The 23,767-nt window shown below is 38.5% G+C and overlaps 3 protein-coding genes across 3 annotated transcripts; all 3 read right to left on the bottom strand.

Moving 5' to 3' along the window:
• Nucleotides 1-8,105: 8,105 nt before the first annotated feature.
• LOC132552059 (tubulin beta chain) lies at nt 8,106-11,544 on the bottom strand. The gene is made up of 4 exons (XM_060216199.1): nt 11,446-11,544; nt 9,815-9,923; nt 9,297-9,652; nt 8,106-9,125 (listed from the first exon to the last, which is right to left on the bottom strand). Exons 1-4 carry the CDS (start codon nt 11,500-11,502, stop codon nt 8,310-8,312), a joined length of 1,338 nt encoding a protein of 445 aa, XP_060072182.1. The 5' UTR covers nt 11,503-11,544; the 3' UTR covers nt 8,106-8,309.
• A 3,780-nt stretch (nt 11,545-15,324) lies between these two features.
• On the bottom strand, nt 15,325-15,936 carry LOC132552077 (uncharacterized). The gene has a single exon (XM_060216220.1). The coding sequence runs from the start codon at nt 15,934-15,936 to the stop codon at nt 15,325-15,327; it is 612 nt and encodes a 203-aa protein (XP_060072203.1).
• A 2,263-nt stretch (nt 15,937-18,199) lies between these two features.
• On the bottom strand, nt 18,200-20,613 carry LOC132552062 (tubulin beta chain-like). The gene is made up of 4 exons (XM_060216203.1): nt 20,524-20,613; nt 20,094-20,202; nt 19,261-19,616; nt 18,200-19,081 (listed from the first exon to the last, which is right to left on the bottom strand). The coding sequence occupies exons 1-4, from the start codon at nt 20,578-20,580 to the stop codon at nt 18,266-18,268; spliced, it is 1,338 nt and encodes a 445-aa protein (XP_060072186.1). The 5' UTR covers nt 20,581-20,613; the 3' UTR covers nt 18,200-18,265.
• Between the last annotated feature and the right edge of the window lie 3,154 nt (nt 20,614-23,767).

Genomic DNA, 23,767 nt, shown 5'->3' with positions numbered 1-23,767 from the left:
TTTTTGTATTGTCAAAATTAACATGATATTGAGAACGCAATTTTAATTTATTTCTCTCATCAGTTAATTCCGAATGGCGATATGTCCAATTTCTTTTGAAGATACCATTTCCATTTGATTCTTAAACAAAATAAGAAATAAGCGGAACATGTTGATTTACCTTAGCCCCGATTTGGTTACCACACTGGCCGGCTTGAATATGAACGATTTCCCTCATCTTGGCTGTAGCTCTGTTGTATCAGTGGCCTCATCACAATCAATACCATTGCATTACATCACCATGCTAACCACTGTTATCCCTCCGCAAAATTACAGACAGCTCATTGGCCAAATCCTTAAAATGGACTACGTTTTTGGAATAATCCATACTACAGTGTTCTAACACTGCAATGTCCATCCATTTCAGAGGTGCTAACAAGAAATTCAAATTACTATCGGGAAACACTAATATTTTATGTTGATATCGATGCTAACAGCTTCTGAAAATGTGGTTATCATATTATCATAATTTGACTGGCGGCGGAGGGTTACAATGACCAGGTTTCTGAATTTCATCACACTCGAACATAGACGACAATGCGTTAATGTTAATAGTGGAACTCTGTCATTTATGGTCGATACATATGTTGGAATTGGTAACAAGTTTGTTACTATTTATACGAGTCTTCTTTTTCTTTTTTTCTGAGACAGAACAAGATACCACGTAGGTTAAGAAATAAAACGCTGATAAATGTCTTTTTCTTACATTAATATATCTTAATATTATCTGTATTGAAATACATCGATTTTACTTTCAAAGACAAATGCTCACCAAGTTTATGTGTGCACACATTCTTTACGCTCGTATTTGGCAACAGTTTTGTGTTTCTTTTGAGAAATAGTAGAAAACTGCAAATAATTGTATCTTCCTTTGTTTCTGGCTTTGAATTAAAATTTGTTTTATGTTAGGATCGACATTTTGCTATTTTATTCCATGAAAATTGAATTTTAATGATGCCCCACTGAATATTATACATCACAGAGTATATTGATATCATTTGTAAGACTCGTAAATATTTCCTTCAAATGAGTAGCTGTGTTAAAACCCCCTCTGGTAGCGTGAAAATATATCGACACATAAGTCATTGATAATTTACCAAGTACCCTTACTCAAGTATCGTTGGTTTTACGTTTCCATATCTCTTTATCCTTAGACACATTAAGAAATTCCAATATCAATATAATTTTGTAATGTAAATGTGATTTAAAGGCAAATTTTTGACGGCACCCAAAAATATCGGCGCTTAACATAAGCGGCAGAATTTGACATCATGAGGGTACACTCTGACCAAACCCCAGATATCTATCAGAGGGTACACCCTGGTCAAACACCAGATATCTATCAGAGGGTACACACCGGTCAAACACCAGATATCTATCAGAGGGTACACCCTGGTCAAACACCAGATATCTATCAGAGGGTACACCCTGGTCAAACACCAGATATCTATCAGAGGGTACACACCGGTCAAACACCAGATATCTATCAGAGGGTACACACCTGGTCAAACACCACCCTGGTATCTATCAGAGGGTACACTCTGGTCAAACACCAGATATCTAACACCAGATATCTATCAGAGGGTACACTCTGACCAAACACCAGATATCTATCAGAGGGTACACTCTGACCAAACACCAGATATCTATCAGAGGGTACACTCTGACCAAACACCAGATATCTATCAGAGGGTACACTCTGACCAAACACCAGATATCTATCGGAGGGTACACTCTGACCAAACACCACATATCTATCGGAGGGTACACTCTGACCAAACACCAGATATCTATCAGAGGGTACACTCTGACCAAACACCAGATATCTATCAGAGGGTACACTCTGACCAAACACCAGATATCTATCAGAGGGTACACTCTGACCAAACACCAGATATCTATCAGAGGGTACACTCTGACCAAACACCATAATCTATCAGAGGGTACAGGATGTAAGACAGAGGTGTAGACTTTGATGTAGACAGAGTGTACAGCGTGGTCACTGTATAATTAAGACAGTTTAGAGTTTGATGTTGATTAGTGTACAGCGTGGTCACTGTATAATTAAGACAGGTTAGAGTTTGATGTAGAAGAGTGTACAGCGTGGTCACTGTAATTAAGACAGGCTTGAGTTTGATGTAGAAGAGTGTACACTGGTCACTGTATAATTAAGACAGGCTTGAGTTTGATGTAGAAGAGTGTACAGCGTGGTCACTGTATAATTAAGACAGGCTTGAGTTTGATGTAGAAGAGTGTACAGCGTGGTCACTGTATAATTAAGACAGATTAGAGTTTGATGTAGAAGAGTGTACAGCGTGGTCACTGTATAATTAAGACAGATTAGAGTTTGATGTAGATGAGTGTACAGCGTGGTCACTGTATAATTAAGACAGCTTAGAGTTTGATGTAGAAGAGTGTACAGCGTGGTCACTGTATAATTAAGACAGGCTTGAGTTTGATGTAGAAGAGTGTACAGCGTGGTCACTGTATAATTAAGACAGGCTTGAGTTTGATGTACAGCGTGACTGTAGAGTGAGTTTGACACAGCGTGGTCACTGTATAATTAAGACAGATTAGAGTTTGATGTAGAAGAGTGTACAGCGTGGTCACTGTATAATTAAGACAGATTAGAGTTTGATGTAGAAGAGTGTACAGCGTGGTCACTGTATAATTAAGACAGATTAGAGTTTGATGTAGAAGAGTGTACAGCGTGGTCACTGTATAATTAAGACAGGCTAGAGTTTGATGTAGAAGAGTGTACAGCGTGGTCACTGTATAATTAAGACAGGCTAGAGTTTGATGTAGAAGAGTGTACAGCGTGGTCACTGTATAATTAAGACAGATTAGAGTTTGATGTGGATGAGTGTACAGCGTGGTCACTGTATAATTAAGACAGATTAGAGTTTGATGTAGAAGAGTGTACAGCGTGGTCACTGTATAATTAAGACAGGTGAGAGTTTGATGTAGAAGAGTGTACAGCGTGGTCACTGTATAATTAAGACAGATTAGAGTTTGATGTAGAAGAGTGTACAGCGTGGTCACTGTATAATTAAGACAGATTAGAGTTTGATGTAGAAGAGTGTACAGCGTGGTCACTGTATAATTAAGACAGATTAGAGTTTGATGTAGAAGAGTGTACAGCGTGGTCACTGTATAATTAAGACAGATTAGAGTTTGATGTAGAAGAGTGTACAGCGTGGTCACTGTATAATTAAGACAGATTAGAGTTTGATGTAGAAGAGTGTACAGCGTGGTCACTGTATAATTAAGACAGATTAGAGTTTGATGTAGAAGAGTGTACAGCGTGGTCACTGTATAATTAAGACAGATTAGAGTTTGATGTAGAAGAGTGTACAGCGTGGTCACTGTATAATTAAGACAGGTTAGAGTTTGATGTAGAAGAGTGTACAGCGTGGTCACTGTATAATTAAGACAGGTTAGAGTTTGATGTAGAAGAGTGTACAGCGTGGTCACTGTATAATTAAGACAGATTAGTGTTTGATGTAGAAGAGTGTACAGCGTGGTCACTGTATAATTAAGACATGTTAGAGTTTGATGTGGATGAATGTACAGCGTGGTCACTGTATAATTAAGACAGGTTAGAGTTTGATGTAGAAAAGTGTACAGCGTGGTCACTGTATAATTAAGACAGATTAGAGTTTGATGTAGAAGAGTGTACAGCGTGGTCACTGTATAATTAAGACAGATTAGAGTTTGATGTAGAAAAGTGTACAGCGTGGTCACTGTATAATTAAGACAGGTTAGAGTTTGATGTAGAAAAGTGTACAGCGTGGTCACTGTATAATTAAGACAGATTAGAGTTTGATGTAGAAGAGTGTACAGCGTGGTCACTGTATAATTAAGACAGATTAGAGTTTGATGTAGAAGAGTGTACAGCGTGGTCACTGTATAATTAAGACAGATTAGAGTTTGATGTAGAAGAGTGTACAGCGTGGTCACTGTATAATTAAGACAGGTTAGAGTTTGATGTAGAAGAGTGTACAGCGTGGTCACTGTATAATTAAGACAGGTTAGAGTTTGATGTGGATAAGTGTACAGCGTGGTCACTGTATAATTAAGACAGGTTAGAGTTTGATGTAGAAGAGTGTACAGCGTGGTCACTGTATAATTAAGACAGATTAGAGTTTGATGTAGAAGAGTGTACAGCGTGGTCACTGTATAATTAAGACAGATTAGAGTTTGATGTAGAAGAGTGTACAGCGTGGTCACTGTATAATTAAGACAGATTAGAGTTTGATGTAGAAGAGTGTACAGCGTGGTCACTGTATAATTAAGACAGACAGTGTATAATTAGGTTAGAGTTTGATGTAGAAGAGTGTACAGCGTGGTCACTGTATAATTAAGACAGGTTAGAGTTTGATGTAGAAGAGTGTACAGCGTGGTCACTGTATAATTAAGACAGATTAGAGTTTGATGTAGAAGAGTGTACAGCGTGGTCACTGTATAATTAAGACAGATTAGAGTTTGATGTAGAAGTGTACAGCGTGTACAGCGTGGTCACTGTATAATTAAGACATGTTAGAGTTTGATGTAGAAGAGTGTACAGCGTGGTCACTGTATAATTAAGACAGGTTAGAGTTTGATGTAGAAGAGTGTACAGCGTGGTCACTGTATAATTAAGACAGGTTAGAGTTTGATGTAGAAGAGTGTACAGCGTGGTCACTGTATAATTAAGACAGGTTAGAGTTTGATGTAGAAGAGTGTACAGCGTGGTCACTGTATAATTAAGACAGGTTAGAGTTTGATGTAGATGTACAGCGTGGTCACTGTATAATTAAGACAGTGTTAGAGTTTGATGTAGAAGAGTGTACAGCGTGGTCACTGTATAATTAAGACAGATTAGAGTTTGATGTAGAAGAGTGTACAGCGTGGTCACTGTATAATTAAGACAGGCTAGAGTTTGATGTGGATGAGTGTACAGCGTGGTCACTGTATAATTAAGACAGGTTAGAGTTTGATGTAGAAGAGTGTACAGCGTGGTCACTGTATAATTAAGACAGATTAGAGTTTGATGTAGAAGAGTGTACAGCGTGGTCACTGTATAATTAAGACAGGCTTGAGTTTGATGTAGAAGAGTGTACAGCGTGGTCACTGTATAATTAAGACAGATTAGAGTTTGATATGGATGAGTGTACAGCGTGGTCACTGTATAATTAAGACAGATTAGAGTTTGATGTGGATGAGTGTACAGCGTGGTCACTGTATAATTAAGACAGATTAGAGTTTGATGTAGAAGAGTGTACAGCGTGGTCACTGTATAATTAAGACAGGCTTGAGTTTGATGTAGAAGAGTGTACAGCGTGGTCACTGTATAATTAAGACAGGCTTGAGTTTGATGTAGAAGAGTGTAGAAGAGTGTACAGCGTGGTCACTGTATAATTAAGACATGTTAGAGTTTGATGTAGATGAGTGTACAGCGTGGTCACTGTATAATTAAGACAGGCTTGAGTTTGATGTAGAAGAGTGTACAGCGTGGTCACTGTATAATTAAGACAGGCTTGAGTTTGATGTAGAAGAGTGTACAGCGTGGTCACTGTATAATTAAGACAGGCTTGAGTTTGATGTAGAAGAGTGTACAGCGTGGTCACTGTATAATTAAGACATGTTAGAGTTTGATGTAGATGAGTGTACAGCGTGGTCACTGTATAATTAAGACAGATTAGAGTTTGATGTAGAAGAGTGTACAGCGTGGTCACTGTATAATTAAGACAGGTTAGAGTTTGATGTAGAAGAGTGTACAGCGTGGTCACTGTATAATTAAGACAGATTAGAGTTTGATGTAGAAGAGTGTACAGCGTGGTCACTGTATATAATTAAGACATGAGTTAGAGTTTGATGTGGATGAGTGTACAGCGTGGTCACTGTATAATTAAGACAGGCTAGAGTTTGATGTAGAAGAGTGTACAGCGTGGTCACTGTATAATTAAGACATGTTAGAGTTTGATGTAGAAGAGTGTACTTGTCACTGATTTGGTCATAGTATATCCAATAGACATAGTGAACTTTTCTGTTCATTTGAATACAACACGTCACCGATATTATCCTTGATCATGAAACTTGACAACACCATTAACATTGATGTATTTGCTAAAGTAGAAAGTGTCACACACAACTAGTCAATGAAGTAGTTTATATTTAATGTCATTAAACATTATGGAAGTAATTGACTTTGTGGTAGACAATAAGACAAATTGTTGACTGCTATCAGATAATTGATATACCCGTAGGAGCTAATCGCGTCCATCTATTGGCCGAATTGTTTACGTTTTTTTTACGATATTGAAGATGTAAACTAGAAATGTACAACAAAGATATTCTCAAGTTATTGAATTTCAACAAAATCTTTTCCCTTAAATCTCTAGAAATCATTCTTCGTATTCTGGTGATCTTGAAACGGAAATATGACCGCAATCCTATCAATTTATACAAAAATGAATCCATTTTATCTATCTCAAATTTTGAAAAATCCCCGCTGAAACATGTTCGTTACGACATTGTAAAATGAGAGTTGTTTATCGTCTTAAATAATTATCAGACAGTATGTATCATTGAAAATATCATATCTCAAAAAAGTCTCTTTATTAAAAAAGTTATGTTTCTTCATAAATGAAATAATTATGTATGTTCCCCTAAATAATTATAAGTTTATCAAAATTATATCTATATGATAAATCACTCTGGCTAATCACACGGGATACTGTGTTACTTTTACTGAATATAAATTGTAGATCGCTGTATCGTATTTGTAAAGATATATCAATAAAATTGTTAATTGTTATTTGATAGTGAAAGGTAAAACAATAAATACTGTTTCGTGAACTTGTATCATTGAAAATATCACAAAAAAGAATGGTTCAAATTGTTGTAATTATCTGATCGTTCCAGGACAACAAAAGGTGGTCAACTCGTGTCTGTTGCAGAATTTAAATGATTTTATGCAGCGTCATAAAAATTGTTTGGAATCTAAAATAAAACATATTTCATTGTAAAATATGAGAAGGAAATATAAATGTAATTATCTGGTTTAAATAAAATACTGTGTATTTTCTGTCACTTTTATGATTTACATTGATTTAGCAGTAAAAAATGTGATTTGCCGTCATACTAATCCAGAGATTCACTCACAGCCTGTTTACAATCGTAATCATGTTTCAAGACATACACAGAGATTATATCTATATTTGTAAAGTTTATGGTCATTATCAGTTGGAATTTAATATATAAAGAGATGTGGTCACTTTGTAAATTTCAGATGTCAATATAATTTTTGATTCCTTCAACATGTAATCTGTAACTTTGATTAGTACTAAATATTAGCAGTGCTGTGTCCTTTAAAGATCGTACTTTACAGATATAAAGTGGTTTTATTACCATATATACGATATATAAATAGTTATTCACGTTTACATGAAAATATAAAACTTGCTGATGACAAGTGATTAGTTTTCCAAGAAATAAAGATTTATTTGTCAATATACGTTATACACAAATATATATTAGAAAGATTTCTCGGTGTCCTGTACACATTTCTGATCTGCGATAGCAGATTTAATTGTAAAATGTTTGAGGATTCGATGTGAATGGTAATACTTTACGGATCAGAAATGTCCTCATTATATATATATATACTTTTTATTTACGTTTTACTTAGGTAGGCAACCATTATATATCCAAGTTTGTCATCAAAACAATAGATTACTAGAAACAAATTTATTTATAAATAATTTTGTGTCCATTATTACTAGACACGTTTTGTAGGACAAGTATGGACCTTGTCTGATCATTTATGTATGTTACAATACTTCATGTCAGTCATATCCTAACTCCTGTCTGAATTCTTTAAACGAAAATAAATAAAAATGCACAAAGGCTGTTTCCAGTAGACAGTTATCCATTCCAAAACTGTTTTAAAAGACATACCACCCATATATTTTAACAATACAAGCAGTTATCCGTTCGAAAGGGAAACCTGTTAACAGGTCTTGGGACTTGGTATGTTTAGCGGGAAACAGCCTTTGAATAATGAACAAAGAAACAAAAAAAAATCATAGTTTTGACTTTTAATGCTTTTGTTGGTTTTCATTTCACCAATAACGTAACAAAATAAATAAAATACTGTAACAGGTCTGAACGGGCACCTGCTGAGTATGTAGGTGGTTGTGGTCATCGCTTGAAAGCTAGATGGGAATGGACAGCTTTCTTTTGATGTTATTTTAATGAAGTTGTTTTTAGAAAAGTTTTTTTTTCATTTATGCCTCTTCTTCTCCCTCTTCCTCCTCGAACTCTCCCTCCTCCTCGGCGGTGGCATCCTGGTACTGTTGGTACTCGGACACCAAGTCGTTCATGTTGGATTCGGCCTCTGTGAACTCCATCTCGTCCATACCCTCACCAGTGTACCAATGCAAGAAAGCCTTACGACGGAACATAGCGGTGAACTGCTCGGAGATACGCTTGAAGAGCTCCTGGATGGCGGTGCTGTTACCAACAAAGGTAGCAGACATCTTAAGACCACGTGGTGGGATGTCACAAACAGCGGTCTTCACGTTGTTGGGGATCCATTCAACGAAGTAGCTGCTGTTCTTGTTCTGGACGTTCAACATCTGTTCATCAACTTCCTTCATGGACATACGTCCACGGAACATGGCGGCGACGGTCAGGTAACGTCCATGGCGAGGATCACAGGCAGCCATCATGTTCTTGGCATCGAACATCTGTTGGGTCAGCTCTGGGACGGTAAGAGCCCTGTACTGCTGGCTACCACGAGATGTAAGAGGAGCGAAACCAGGCATGAAGAAATGGAGACGGGGGAAGGGAACCATGTTGACAGCCAATTTACGGAGATCGGCGTTCAGTTGACCAGGGAATCGGAGACAGGTGGTGACTCCGGACATGGTGGCGGAGACGAGATGGTTCAAGTCACCATATGTGGGTGTGGTCAATTTTAGTGTACGGAAGCAGATATCGTAGAGAGCCTCGTTGTCGATACAGTAAGTTTCATCTGTGTTTTCTACAAGTTGGTGGACGGAGAGGGTAGCGTTGTATGGCTCGACAACGGTGTCTGATACCTGGAAAATGAAACAAGAAATTCTTCAGTAAAAACAAAATATACGTTGTAAGTTTATTTTATAACGTGACGTTATTTACCAAGAAAAAATACGACCTTTAAGACCCAATAATTTCTAAGGCTTATGACAGCTTAACAATGTATTATTGTATTTCAGGATAGGAACACTCACTTTTGGTGATGGTACAACTGAGAAGGTGTTCATGATCCTGTCGGGGTATTCTTCACGGATTTTGGAGATGAGGAGTGTTCCCATGCCGGAGCCGGTACCACCGCCAAGAGAATGTGTAAGCTGGAATCCTTGAAGACAATCACAACTTTCTGATTCCTTTCGCACAACATCAAGAACAGAGTCTACGAGCTCAGCACCTTCTGTGTAATGTCCCTTAGCCCAATTGTTTCCAGCACCACTCTGTCCGAACACAAAGTTGTCTGGTCGGAAAACTTGTCCAAAAGGACCAGATCTGACGGAATCCATGGTTCCGGGCTCCAGATCAACCAAGACAGCTCGGGGAACATACTTGCCTCCTATAATTGAATAAATATAAGCGATTTATATATAAATATATGTCAACAAGTAATACACTTCTGATGATGATGTGAACCCGTTATATTTGTTGTATGTACGTTGAATGGTTTATCAATGTATATTTTCTTTGGTGTTGTCGGTTTTAAATCTTGTTTAGTTACCTGTGGCTTCATTGTAGTACACGTTGATCCTCTCTAACTGAAGGTCAGAATCTCCGTGGTATGTACCGGTGGGGTCAATTCCGTGTTCATCAGAAATAACCTCCCAGAACTGGAAGTTAAAAATAAAAAAACATGAATCCTGGTTGGAAATAAAATCAAAATATCTTTTGCTTTTAAAATGGGCGAAACCCTTTCTGAATTAACAAGTCAGGTCGGATACAAATCTAGTACTAGAATGGCCTTAGGCTTCGATTTTAAACAGACAATACACGTAAACCCGGTGAACCGGTATCAGGTGACACGACTCGCACCGACATTTAAATTCCATTGTGTACGAGTGTGCGCGGTAGCGAAACAACGCTTACTGATCAGGACATTCAGTTTTTTTTTTCAAACTTGTTCGAAAATTACAAACAGTGGAAGTTATTGATAGCTTATACGCGTTGCATTATAGTTTTACATGAACAAGATAGATTTTTTGTGTCGATGTTGTCCGTCAGGAACCTCACTTAAACGATCTTTTTTCAAGATATTTTTTTAAAAATAAATAATCGACTGCTTAAAAATGAAATTATACAACGACGTATTCAATATATATGTTATTTTATATGCTCCCGAGTTATATTTCCATACTAAATTGCCGTTGGAATTCTCGGAAAGATTTCAATAGCGAATTTTATCAATAAAAAAATCATAAAAAAAAAATCCTGACAGTTTTACCATGACATATATTATCCAAGTCTCTTTATAAGTGTTTAGAATTGCATGTTTCCATGACAATGTCAATACTCATTACGGAGTAAACATGCGAGTGCGATAAAAACCGATACCAATAATTAATTTTACGTAGTTTTTTCAAGTGTGAAATCTTCATGTCCTTTGCAGTTGTATTACCGTTTTTAACACACGATGACCAATCCGCTACCATCTGGTTCAACTTAAAAAAAATCTGCCTTTTGTTCACTAACATGTACCCGAAAGTCAACCCTTAAATAAAGGGGTGTGTAAACAAATTGAAAAGTATGTACCACGTGACCGAATTTAACTGCTACAGTTCAAATTTTTAAAAGCTATACAACGGCTGTCAAGAGATACGCATCCGTTGACATAGGTATTCAACTTTCACATTTAAAACACATTTACTAAATTCTTTAAACTTAAAATATTAACACAGTAATAAATGGTATACTGAAACCAATTAATATGTTAACAATACACTAGGCACATGTGTAAATAATAACACTGTACCAAGACATCTGTTGAAAGCACAATTGACATGCAGACTATCTGCTGTTAGGCTTGCACTTACACTTTTTGTAGAAAAGCATGTGCACACGCGTGCATAGTTTCCAACTTAGCAACAAAAATGGCACGTATTCATGTCTGAGTCATCGATATTTTAAAGTGAACAAGATTCTCTAATGACATGATTGATGGTTTTTAGGTCAAAATCAAATTGCCTCAGACATGTGTACACCGGTTATCGATTCACTTGCTACCTGACAAAATAATGGGATTGGTCATCAACCGTTTAGCCGCCAAATGGCAGACGACATACGATCTACTCACTGATAATTCACTCTAGCGCGTCACAGTGAAAAGAAATACAAGGACATGTACGTTATACTCACTTTGGCTCCTATTTGGTTGCCGCACTGGCCAGCTTGCATGTGTACGATTTCCCTCATTTTGGTTTAGTGTGTATGTGCTTTCGTTCTCTCCAACTCCCGTGAAAAGTCGACGTCTGTTTGATAAATGAGAAGCATGCGGTATTTAAACCCAGTAAGAGCACAATTTTATCCATCCGCCGTGACGAACCGCTCTCATTGGTTGTTAAGCGCAGGAGGGATTATTTTCTACCTCAATATTGTTAAAACAAACCATTCAGGATGCGATTAAAACTAACAAAATCTCAAGTATTACATTCATATACTTTACAAAAATGACGATACATTTTTTTTATAACATATTTTCAGCCCATCATAAAGAAGAGAAAGTGTTTAATAGATAATCATCCGCTGTTGCTAGGTTGTGATCAACAAACAATAACTTTCAGGTCCGTGGTAACCGACAATCGATAGTATGACTATGTTTATGACTGTTCACGTACACGTGTCAAACAAATAATTATATAAAGGATAATTGCTACTTCAGCTGATGGCAATAGCAATTGATATGGAATGTCCATTTATTTTTATCTTTACTTTCAAATGTACATCAAACGTGCGATCACCTACATGAGGAAATTTCTGGAAATGATGGGGTTGGCCTTGGTTGGTGTTTGTCCAAGTTTACTGGATGGGTTTCAAAAGGGATAGAGGGAGGTGCCTGATCGAATCAATGTTGAATCAGCAATTTTGATCATATTACATTGGAGCCACTCGCTGTGATACAAATGTTCTCCCTGTATATATATGTGTGTGTGTGTGTTTCTTTATGTTCTATGTATGTGATGTAATCTATGTAATATTTTTTGTCTTGATAAAGGGACAGGTTGCCTCGAAAATTTGATGATTCGCTTGTCCGTACTGTCGTTATTATTATTTCATTGATCATATATATACAATACATATATCTGTACAGTAATCAACACACCGCTTTAACAACAACAACAACAACAACAACAACAACAACAACAACAACAACAACAACAACAACAAAAAAAAAAAACCAAAGAAACAAACACGGACACAAATCATTCATTTAACAATAACATGTTTAAAATTTTGGCTATTTTTATAATTCTTTTATTTACAGAACACATATCCCCTACTCTGGAACTCTTAGAATATTTGCCTCCAAATCCCCTTTTCAATCCAATACTCGAGAGGATGTCATTCTATAGATAAATCACGTACTCCAGAGTTCCTCATACAAGACATGACATCTAACCCAAGGTCCCTCATTCCTAATATAACATCCCCAACCCCTACCCCGGGTCCCTCATTCTTAAGATAACATCTCTACTAAATAGTCTATATATCTATCGTGCTATAAATGAAATCCCCTACCCCGGGTCCCTCATTCTTAAGATAACATCCCTACTCGTTAGTCTATATATCTATCGTGCTATAAGCGAAATTCCCTCCCCCGGGGTCCCTCATTCTTCAGATAACATCCGTACTTTTAGTCTATATATCTATCGTGCTATAGATGAAATCCCCTACCTCGGATTCCTTCATTCAATAGACGATCTACTTATTCTGTATTCTGTCATTTTTATTTCTCCGAACAAAAGTAGAAAGATTGCATGGTCTCCATTTACAACACAATAGCAATACACAGGGCCACTGTTTAAGAGGCCTTAGTTTCTAGGTACGTACTGAATTAGAATGGTTCCCACCAATCCCACAGTACAACACACAATAGCTCTCCTGTATAAATATTGAACGTTCTATTTCATGTTAGTTCGTGTACAGAATTATAATAATGTACCCCTATATAATGTAAATTTACGTCACTGTCAGATCTATTCAACACAACTTTACGTTCGGTCGAAACAGAATAACATTTGTTAATCAATTAACCCTATACTTACCAAAGGGAATATCGATCAGTGTCGACCGTGAAAAGAAAATTGATTTTCAATGAATGTTTACGACCAGAAGTATGGATTCCATGGGGAGACGAAATGTCTTACCACCCAGAACCCTTTATAGGTATATAACTGGAAGGGGGGGGGGGCAGAACCCATTATAGGTATATAACTGGAAGAGGGGGTGGGGGGCAGAACCCATTATAGGTATATAACTGGAAGAGGGGGTGGGGGGCAGAACCCGTTATAGGTATATAACTGGAAAGGGGGGTGGGTGGGGGGCAGAACCCGTTATAGGTATATAACTGGAAGGGGGGGGCAGAACCCATTATAGGTATATAACTGGAAGGGGGGGGGGGGCAGAACCCACTATAGGTATATAACTGGAAGGGGGGGCAGAACCCATTATAGGTATATAAGTGGAAGGGGGGGGCAGAACCCATTATAGGTATATAACTGGAAGGGGGGGGGGCAGAACCCATTATAGGTATATAACTGGAAGAGGGGGTGGGGGGGCAGAACCCGTTATAGGTATATAACTGGAAAGGGGGATGGGGGGTTGGGGTTGGGGGCAGAACCCGTTATAGGTATATAACTGGAAAGGGGGATGGGGGGGTTGGGGGGTTATAGGTATATAACTGGAAGGGGGGCAGAACCCATTATAGGTATATAACTGGAAGGGGGGTGGGGGAGCAGAACCCGTTATAGGTATATAACTGGAAGCGGGGGTGGGGGGCAGAACCCGTTATAGGTATATAACTGGAAGGGGGGGCAGAACCCATTATAGGTATATAACTGGAAGGGGGGGGGCAGAACCCATTATAGGTATATAACTGGAAGGGGGGGCAGAACCCATTATAGGTATATAACTGGAAGAGGGGGTGGGGCGCCCAGAACCCATTATAGGTATATAATTGGAAGGGGGAGGGGGCAGAACCCATTATAGGTATATAATTGGAAGAGGGGGTGGGGCGCCCAGAACCCGCTATAGGTATATAACTGGAAGAGGGGGTGGGGGATCTTTGAGGTCGGAGTGAAGGTAAGGATAGACGTTTGGGGCAGAGAGTCGGGGTGGGGGTAGGGATTGGGATAGAGGGTCGTGATTGGCTGAGGGTAAGGGTATGAGAGTGGAGACGTTTCTGTCTACACGCGGCAGACAAAAACACTTTTATCTACTATTAGTGTCTAACGGAACATTAATATCGATTACAATTGAAGACACTGAGCTGTGATAGTCTCAGAGTAGAGAGACATGCAGTCCTTCAGTACATTTGTATAAACTTCTAATGTGACTCCAGACCAACACAATAGTTCTAACAAACAGTTTCACCGATATCGATTGTTCCTAATACAGGCTTATAGAAAGCTGTTTTAATCCGACTTTATTTGGATTAGAAATTATGAGTCCAACCAGAAAATAAACCAAAGAGGTACGTCCGAAATAAACCCCTTATCTAAATCTACTTATGAAGTTTTACACCACATACAATAGTTGCTGTACGTGTGGTAGTGTATAATATATATGTAAGAGGATTAATATGTTTTACGATATTCACCTTCACCTTTGTGCTATCATTAATGCGATATTCAATTACGTCTAATGTATTTTAAATTATTTCAACATTTGACCTGATGAATCATGTTTTTACCTCTTTTTTTTATCGTTATCTACTGTAGAATACTTCCCCAACTAATTAATTAGAAAGCACAGCTACCCCAGAAGGGAGTGTGTAAGGTTGACAGACACCTCGTGATATACTTATCCTATGACGTTGTTCGATATCATGTTTATTACAAAATAAACATCAAGCATTAACGAAAATTTCGGGACATAAATTATTTATTGTGTCACTATAGTGTTTTTCACACAGACACACACAGACACACACACACTCTCACAGACACACGCAACCCCCCCCTCCAACACCCCCCCCCCCCCCCACCCCCCCACCCACACCCCCACCCCCACCCACACCTACCGGGAGTGTGAGGTTGACGGTGAAGAATGTCCAGCTAGAGTGTGAGGCTGATGATTAGAAATGTCAGGCGGGAGTATGAGGTTGACGATGGGGAATGTCCAGCTGGAGTGTGAGGTCCGGCGGGAGTGTGAGGTTGACGATGAGGAATGTCTGGCGGGAGTGTGAGGTCCGGCGGAAGTGTGAGGTTGACGATGTGGAATGTCTGGCGGGAGTGTGAGGTTGACGATGAGGAATGTCTGGCGGGAGTGTGAGGTTGACGATGAGGAATGTCTGGCGGGAGTGTGAGGTTGACGATGAGGAATGTCTGGCGGTAGTGTGAGGTCCGGCGGGAGTGTGAGGTTGACGATGAGGAATGTCTGGCGGGAGTGTGAGGTTGACGATGAGGAATGTCTGGCGGGAGTGTGAGGTTGACGATGAGGAAAGTCTGGCGGTAGTGTGAGGTCCGCCGGGAGTGTGAGGTTGACGGTGAGGAATGTCTGGCGGGAGTGTGAGGTCCGGCGGGAGTGTGAGGTTGACGGTGAGGAATGTACAGCTGGAGTGTGAGGCTGATGATCAGAAATGTCCGGCGGGAGTGTGAGGTTGACGATCAGAAATGTCCCGCCCGACATTTTTGATCGTCAACATCACACTCCCGCCGGGTAGAAGTTTTTTTTAAAAACAAAACCATTAGAATATTGGTGTGTGAAGTTTCGATGACTACATGGCCACCGTCATAAGGCAGATGACCAGTATGAAGTGTACTGGCACTAGTGTTCGGGACGGTAAGGAAATTGACAAGCTTTTTTGACTGTACTAAATCCTGTGTACACTAAGGTCGAAAATAGTGTGACGAGATGGTAAACAAATTAAAGACCAAAATTACCAAAGATACTCCCACCGGCTATAGGATAGACTGAAATCAATATATGTTCACATTTTTATATCTACATATGATCTTTTCTCACGAATTTCCATTTCATACATGTGGTATATGAGTCTAAGATTGCTAACGAGTCCTTGGCTAAAGTTTAAAATGAAGTTTTATAAATCAAATATGAAATTTAAAAAAAATCTGATCCTTCTTATAACGTTGTCAAACAGTTTAGTAAATAAACATACCTACTTAATGTCTCACTTGTAGTTCTACTGGCCACATTGGTCTTTATTGTGACGTCACAATGTAATCTGTAAAGATGTGACGTCATTTCATTAACTAACCCCTACGTCACGATAGGCAGGGGGTAATACATTACATGGGTCCGACTACTGAATGAAACAACATGACGAAAGAAATTATGACCTGAATGAAACCTTATACCACCAATACAGTGATGTCAATCGCTATCTACTCCGTAGTACTGTTATCATCATTGTACTTTCATGATATATTATAAATTGTTAATCGACATATCAGAACGATGCTTAGTTGTCGTATTGAAATCAGTAGATTTTCCACTTTATATAATTATGTGAATGAAGCGTACGTATGTCAAAAAAATAAAATTTGTAACAGTCTTAAGTTTACTTCTAGTGAGAACACGATGGTCATACGTAAATATATATTTTGTAACAGTTTTAAGTTTACTTCTAGTGAGAACACGATGGTCATACGTCAATGTATATTTTGTAACAGTCAAAGACATTGAAAAGAAACAAGAAAATGAACATGTAAACATCCTTGAAAAGCTGAGTGGCTGACACTTCTCTCATAAAAAAAGATTTATAATTTCCGACTTGACTGGGTAAAATGCAAAATATTTCTTCGAGCTTTCATTTAGAATCAAAAACTCATGTTTGTCTTTATAATTACAGTAAACATGTTAAACATTTATATTAATGGTTTAAAAACCCATATAATTGATGATTTAAAAACAACGAAACAAAATAAAACAGGAAATGACAAGTTAGGCAGATTTCCTGTTATATCGGGAAACTTTGGTGCTTTCCGCTATCTGAATTTGATTTAAATTCATTTGTGTCAGATTTTGAATGTATAAAATAACATGTAAAAGACAAATGACAGTCAATAATCTTGATTGGAATTGAGTGATTTCTTTTTTGATTTTGAAGTTTTTATAGTGATTATTTTGGTCGATATAAATCTGTGTATATATTAGATACTAAAACATATAGACAGATAGCAATGTTTTGATAAATCAATACATAACACGTGATAGATAATTTACATTGAGTTTGAATCTATTTTGAAAATTTGCAGGTAGGTCATTTTTCCTCTGTACTGTCCAATATAATTCACTGTGTTAGAAGTCAAACGTGTTAAACTTGATCTCTGTAACAAGGTCACAGGATTGAGGTAAACCAGGTCACTAAAATGTGTAGTACATGTCAATTGATCTTGTTTTCAATATGAACAGAGCTTTAATTTTAAGTTAAATATATGAGAACAGCATGATAATAACTTTAACGGAAATGACCCTAGAGCTGATTATTGAACTTTAACGGAAATGACCCTAGAGCTGATTATTGAACTTTAACGGAAATGACCCTAGAGCTGATTATTGAACTTTAACGGAAATGACCCTAGAGCTGATTATTGAATTTTAACGGAAATGACCCTAGAGCTGATTATTGAACTTTAACGGAAATGACCCTAGAGTTGATTATTCAACAATTAAATATTCCAAAACCAATAAAAATATCAACAATCAAACTTTTAGGATCATTTCAGAGTAGTTTAGTTCATTAAACGTTCTCAACATGAAGTTAATTGCTATAAAAGAGGATTAAAGTCTTCAATCTTAAACAGAAACAAAAACACTATATTTTTGCACATTTTTTAATCCAGGCTTGTAAATCAAATCGCCATTATTTCAAAATCTTTTCTTAAACATAACAAAATATATTCAATCCGGAGATCAAAATTCTGACGAAAGTTTTGACTAGATGTTATAACCAAGCTTTGAAATCAGGTCTATAGAGTTCCAGAGTTTCGGGTATCTAAGCTTCTTCTTCTCCCTCTTCCTCCTCGAACTCTCCCTCCTCCTCGGCGGTGGCATCCTGGTACTGTTGGTACTCGGACACCAAGTCGTTCATGTTGGATTCGGCCTCTGTGAACTCCATCTCGTCCATACCCTCACCAGTGTACCAATGCAAGAAAGCCTTACGACGGAACATAGCGGTGAACTGTTCGGAGATACGCTTGAAGAGCTCCTGGATGGCGGTGCTGTTACCAACAAAGGTAGCAGACATCTTAAGACCACGTGGTGGGATGTCACAGACAGCGGTCTTCACGTTGTTGGGGATCCATTCAACGAAGTAGCTGCTGTTCTTGTTCTGGACGTTCAAGAGCTGCTCATCAACTTCCTTCATGGACATACGTCCACGGAACATGGTAGCGACGGTCAGGTAACGTCCATGGCGAGGATCACAGGCAGCCATCATGTTCTTGGCGTCGAACATCTGTTGGGTCAGCTCTGGGACGGTAAGAGCCCTGTACTGCTGGCTACCACGAGATGTAAGAGGAGCGAAACCAGGCATGAAGAAGTGGAGACGGGGGAAGGGAACCATGTTGACAGCCAATTTACGGAGATCGGCGTTCAGTTGACCAGGGAATCGGAGACAGGTGGTGACTCCGGACATGGTGGCGGAGACGAGATGGTTCAAGTCACCGTATGTGGGTGTGGTCAGCTTGAGAGTACGGAAGCAGATGTCGTAAAGAGCCTCGTTGTCGATACAGTAGGTTTCATCTGTGTTCTCAACAAGTTGGTGGACGGAGAGGGTAGCGTTGTATGGTTCGACAACGGTGTCTGATACCTGAAAAATATCAAGATATTAAATAGTATTTTCAAGTGAACATATTTGACTGGAAACATTCTCAATATGTTTTTCGAAAAGGTAAAGGAGTAATATTAGAATATAAATCAGTTTCAAAATAATAAAATATCAACAATGGTTAAACAAAAATTGGCCATGTCGTTCATAATTATATTTACCTTGGGTGATGGTACAACAGAGAAGGTGTTCATGATCCTGTCGGGGTATTCTTCACGGATTTTGGAGATGAGGAGTGTTCCCATTCCAGAGCCGGTACCGCCACCAAGAGAATGTGTAAGCTGGAATCCCTGAAGACAATCACAGCTCTCTGATTCTTTACGAACAACATCAAGAACAGAGTCTACGAGCTCAGCACCTTCTGTGTAATGTCCCTTAGCCCAATTGTTTCCAGCACCACTCTGTCCGAACACAAAGTTGTCTGGTCTGAAGATTTGTCCGAAAGGACCAGATCTGACGGAGTCCATGGTTCCGGGCTCCAGATCAACCAAGACAGCTCGGGGAACATATTTGCCTCCTGTAAAAGCAACAAACATCAACATGTGGATTTTCGGCGGATGACATGACTGATATCATTTACATATATTTTAGAGTTTTGTCAAGTATTCATGTCAGGAGTTTGTCTACTTTAACAATAGTTAAATCCAAACTGTGTGTCCCAATCCACTTACTAATGATAACTCTTAGTAGATATCTTAATCAAAGTGCGTTATCTGATTTTGAAATATTATTACTTTTTTGTATTTGTTTTACTTATCTGTCAATTTGAAGGTTAATGCCTTTTTGTTAACCGTTTCCTATTTTTCAGCAGACAATCCATAGATATACACACACTGGTGACTGCCTTATTTGTAACAGTAATGATTTTGTCGAAATTCTACGGTAAATTCTATCACAAACATACAGGCTTATCGTCAGAAAACTACAGTCAATGTTTAATTCCTGACTTTTCTTTTGATCTTTTTATCGCACTTCTTAATCTTAAATGTGTTACCTGTGGCTTCATTGTAGTACACGTTGATCCTCTCCAACTGAAGGTCAGAATCTCCGTGGTATGTACCGGTGGGGTCAATTCCGTGTTCATCAGAAATAACCTCCCAGAACTAAAAATCAACACATGTGATATTGAAATTTGTTGTTGTGTAATTGATAGAAATAAACATATTTCTATTTCTCTTTCTTCACATTTAAACAATGAAGATCAAACACAGCTTTGATATCGTCATTTCTTTTCACTGATATTATTGAAATAATGAAATAACCTTTGAAGATTCTACTAGTTACTGGTAATTAGTTTCAAATCTTTTGAAAACTTACAAGTCCTTGTAAACTATACAACATGACATGTATACATTGACTATACTGATCGTTACAAAGAATAAACTTTGTGTTAATTGAGGAAAGATATACTGGTAAATACGTACTTTGGCTCCGATCTGGTTGCCGCACTGGCCAGCCTGCATATGTACGATTTCCCTCATTTTGTTAGTTGGCGCTGTCTGTCGTTCTAAACCGTGTGAATGTGTCGTGTATTTACTCCGTACTGTTGTGTTGTGCGGGGCACCTCGGACTTTTATACGAAAGCGTTGGTACTAAGTCGTCAGATCACGCTTCGCTTACCGCTCTCGGTGGTTCAACAGAATTAGCTAATACTTAAGATAAACCCTGCTCTGATTTCTAAAGATTTTTCATTACTTAGTGTTAATCCAGAACTGCTTACTGGTCAATGCCTATGTCCAGATTTGGATCAACTATATCCCTCTCTGGTAGTCAACACAGTGTATATATGGAAACGAAACAAAGGGGCCGTTTGGACGGATTGCATAATGCCAAGTGGAACTGCTTACGTTCTCAAATTAATTGAAACCGAATCACTAATAATAAAGTTTTCTTTCACCTTAAAGGAATAGAAAGATTTAGATAAGGTCGAGTTCTTCCATAGACTTTAAAATAGAAACATTGTGGAAAATAAATATAAAAAGTTCGTAGACTTTGTAATTGAAACAATGTGAAAAATTAACATAAGTTCCTTTTATCACGAAAATATAATCGTTTGATGACTTTTTAATTAAAATAATTGCATTTTTTAATACAAATTATCAATTGTACAAAATAAGAAAAGAAACAAGTTTCTACCTGAAATCTAGATACTTTACACGCTGTATACACAACAGAAGAAAATGTAAACACGTTTTTAACAGTCTACATTTTTTTTTCAAATCTCTATGTCGTTATGATTTACCATGAACAGAAACCTTAATGTGAAACAAACCGATCCAAATATAACGAGATATCTTACACTTAAACAGGAAAAACAGCTATAAATAGAACGTTAATAAGTTATTGTTTTTCACGGATGATAACAAGTGGAATATCACTTGTTGGCTTGATAAACTAATACTATTTCATATTACAGCCTATTGTTATACACACAAAAATACAAGGCTTGAAGGACAGACCTAGGTATTCGTTTTAAAACTTTCGAGATGAATGTAATATAACGGGTCTACTAAACGGACAATGCAATGTTCTCAGATAGACAAATATATCGAAATTACATATTGACACACAGTTTATCTGAATTAGGGTAACATATATAGGCATTCTATAGAAAATCGATTGTGTTTCTGAAAAAGTAAACATTCGGCGGTATTTCTATGTGTAATCATAAAAAGTTTCTCTCAGATCTTCAAATCCATAGAACAGATACAGCCAAACATTATACGGAAGGACATGTACAGTCTGACATTACAGGGAAGGATATGTACAGTCTGACATTACAGGGAAGGCCAAGTACAGTCAGACATTACAGGGAAGGACATGAACAGTCTGACATTACAGGGAAGGATATGTACAGTCTGACATTACAGGGAAGGCCAGGTACAGTCAGACATTACAGGGAAGGACAGGTACAGTCAGACATTATAGGGAAGGACAGGTACAGTAAGACATTACAGGGAAGGACAGGTACAGTAAGACATTACAGGGAAGGATATGTACAGTCTGACATTACAGGGAGGGCCAGGTACAGTCAGACATTACAGGGAAGGACAGGTACAGTCAGACAATATAGGGAAGGACAGGTACACTCAGACATTACAGGGAAGGACAGGTACAGTCAGACATTACAGGGAAGGACAGGTACAGTCAGACATTACAGGGAAGGACAGGTTCAGTCAGACAATATAGGGAAGGACAGGTACACTCAGACATTACAGGGAAGGACAGGTACAGTCAGACATTACAGGGAAGGACAGGTACAGTCAGACATTACAGGGAAGGACAGGTACAGTCAGACATTACAGAGAATGACAGGTACAGCCAGACATTACAGGGAAGGACAGGTACAGTAAGACATTATAGGGAAGGACAGGTAGAGTCAGACATTATAGGGAAGGACAAGTACAGTAAGATATTATAGGGAAGGACAGGTAGAGTCAGACATTTTAGGGAAGGACAGGTACAGTAAGACATTATAGGGAAGGACAGGTAGAGTCAGACATTATAGGGAAGGACAGGTACAGTAAGATATTATAGGGAAGGACAGGTAGAGTCAGACATTAAAGGGAAGGACAGGTACAGTCAGACATTAAAGGGAAGGACAGGTACAGTTAGACATTACAGGGAAGGACAGGTACAGTCAGACATTACAGGGAAGGACAGGTACTGTCAGACATTATATAAAAGGTACAGTCAGACATTATAGGGAAGGACAGGTACAGTCAGACATTACAGGGAAGGACAGGTACAGTCAGACATTACAGGGAAGGACAGGTACTGTCAGACATTAAAGGGAAGGACAGGTACAGTTAGACATTACAGGGAAGGACAGGTACAGTCAGACATTACAGGGAAGGACAGGTACTGTCAGACATTATATAAAAGGTACAGTCAGACATTATAGGGAAGGACAGGTACAGTCAGACATTATAGGGAAGGTACAGTCAGTCATTACAGGGAAGGACAGGTACAGTCAGACATTACAGGGAAGGTACAGTCAGACATTACAGGGAAGGACAGGTACAGTCAGACATTACAGGGAAGGACAGGTACAGTCAGTCATTACAGGGAAGGACAGGTACAGTCAGTCATTACAGGGAAGGACAGGTACAGTCAGACATTACCGGGAAGGGCAGGTACAGTCAGACATTACAGGGAAGGACAGGTACAGTCAGACATTACAGGGAAGGACAGGTACAGTCAGACATTACAGGGAAGGAAAGGTACAGTCAGACATTACAGGGAAGGACAGGTACAGCCAGACATTATAGGGAAGGACATATACACTAAGACATTATAGGGAAGGTACAGTAAGACATTATAGGAAAGGTACAGTCAGACATTACAGGGAAGGACAGGTACAGTCTGACATTACATGGAAGGGCAGGTACAGTAAGACATTATAGGGAAGGACAGGTACAGTCAGACATTATAGGGAAGGACAGGTACAGTCAGGCATTACAGGGGAGGACAGGTACAGTCAGATATTACAGGGGAGGACAGGTACATTCATACATTATAGGGAAGGACATGTACAGTCAGACATTACAGGGAAGGACAGGTACAGCCAGACATTATAGGGAAGGACATATACACTCAGACATTATAGGGAAGGTACAGTCAGACATTATAGGAAAGGTACAGTCAGACATTACAGGGAAGGACAGG

This window comes from Ylistrum balloti, unplaced genomic scaffold (genome assembly GCF_031769215.1).
Source record: "Ylistrum balloti isolate Yb309-2 unplaced genomic scaffold, AGI_CSIRO_Ybal_v1 Utg370234, whole genome shotgun sequence".
Lineage (NCBI taxonomy): Eukaryota > Metazoa > Mollusca > Bivalvia > Pectinida > Pectinidae > Ylistrum > Ylistrum balloti.
This window is presented reverse-complemented; position numbering and strand designations above follow the sequence as displayed.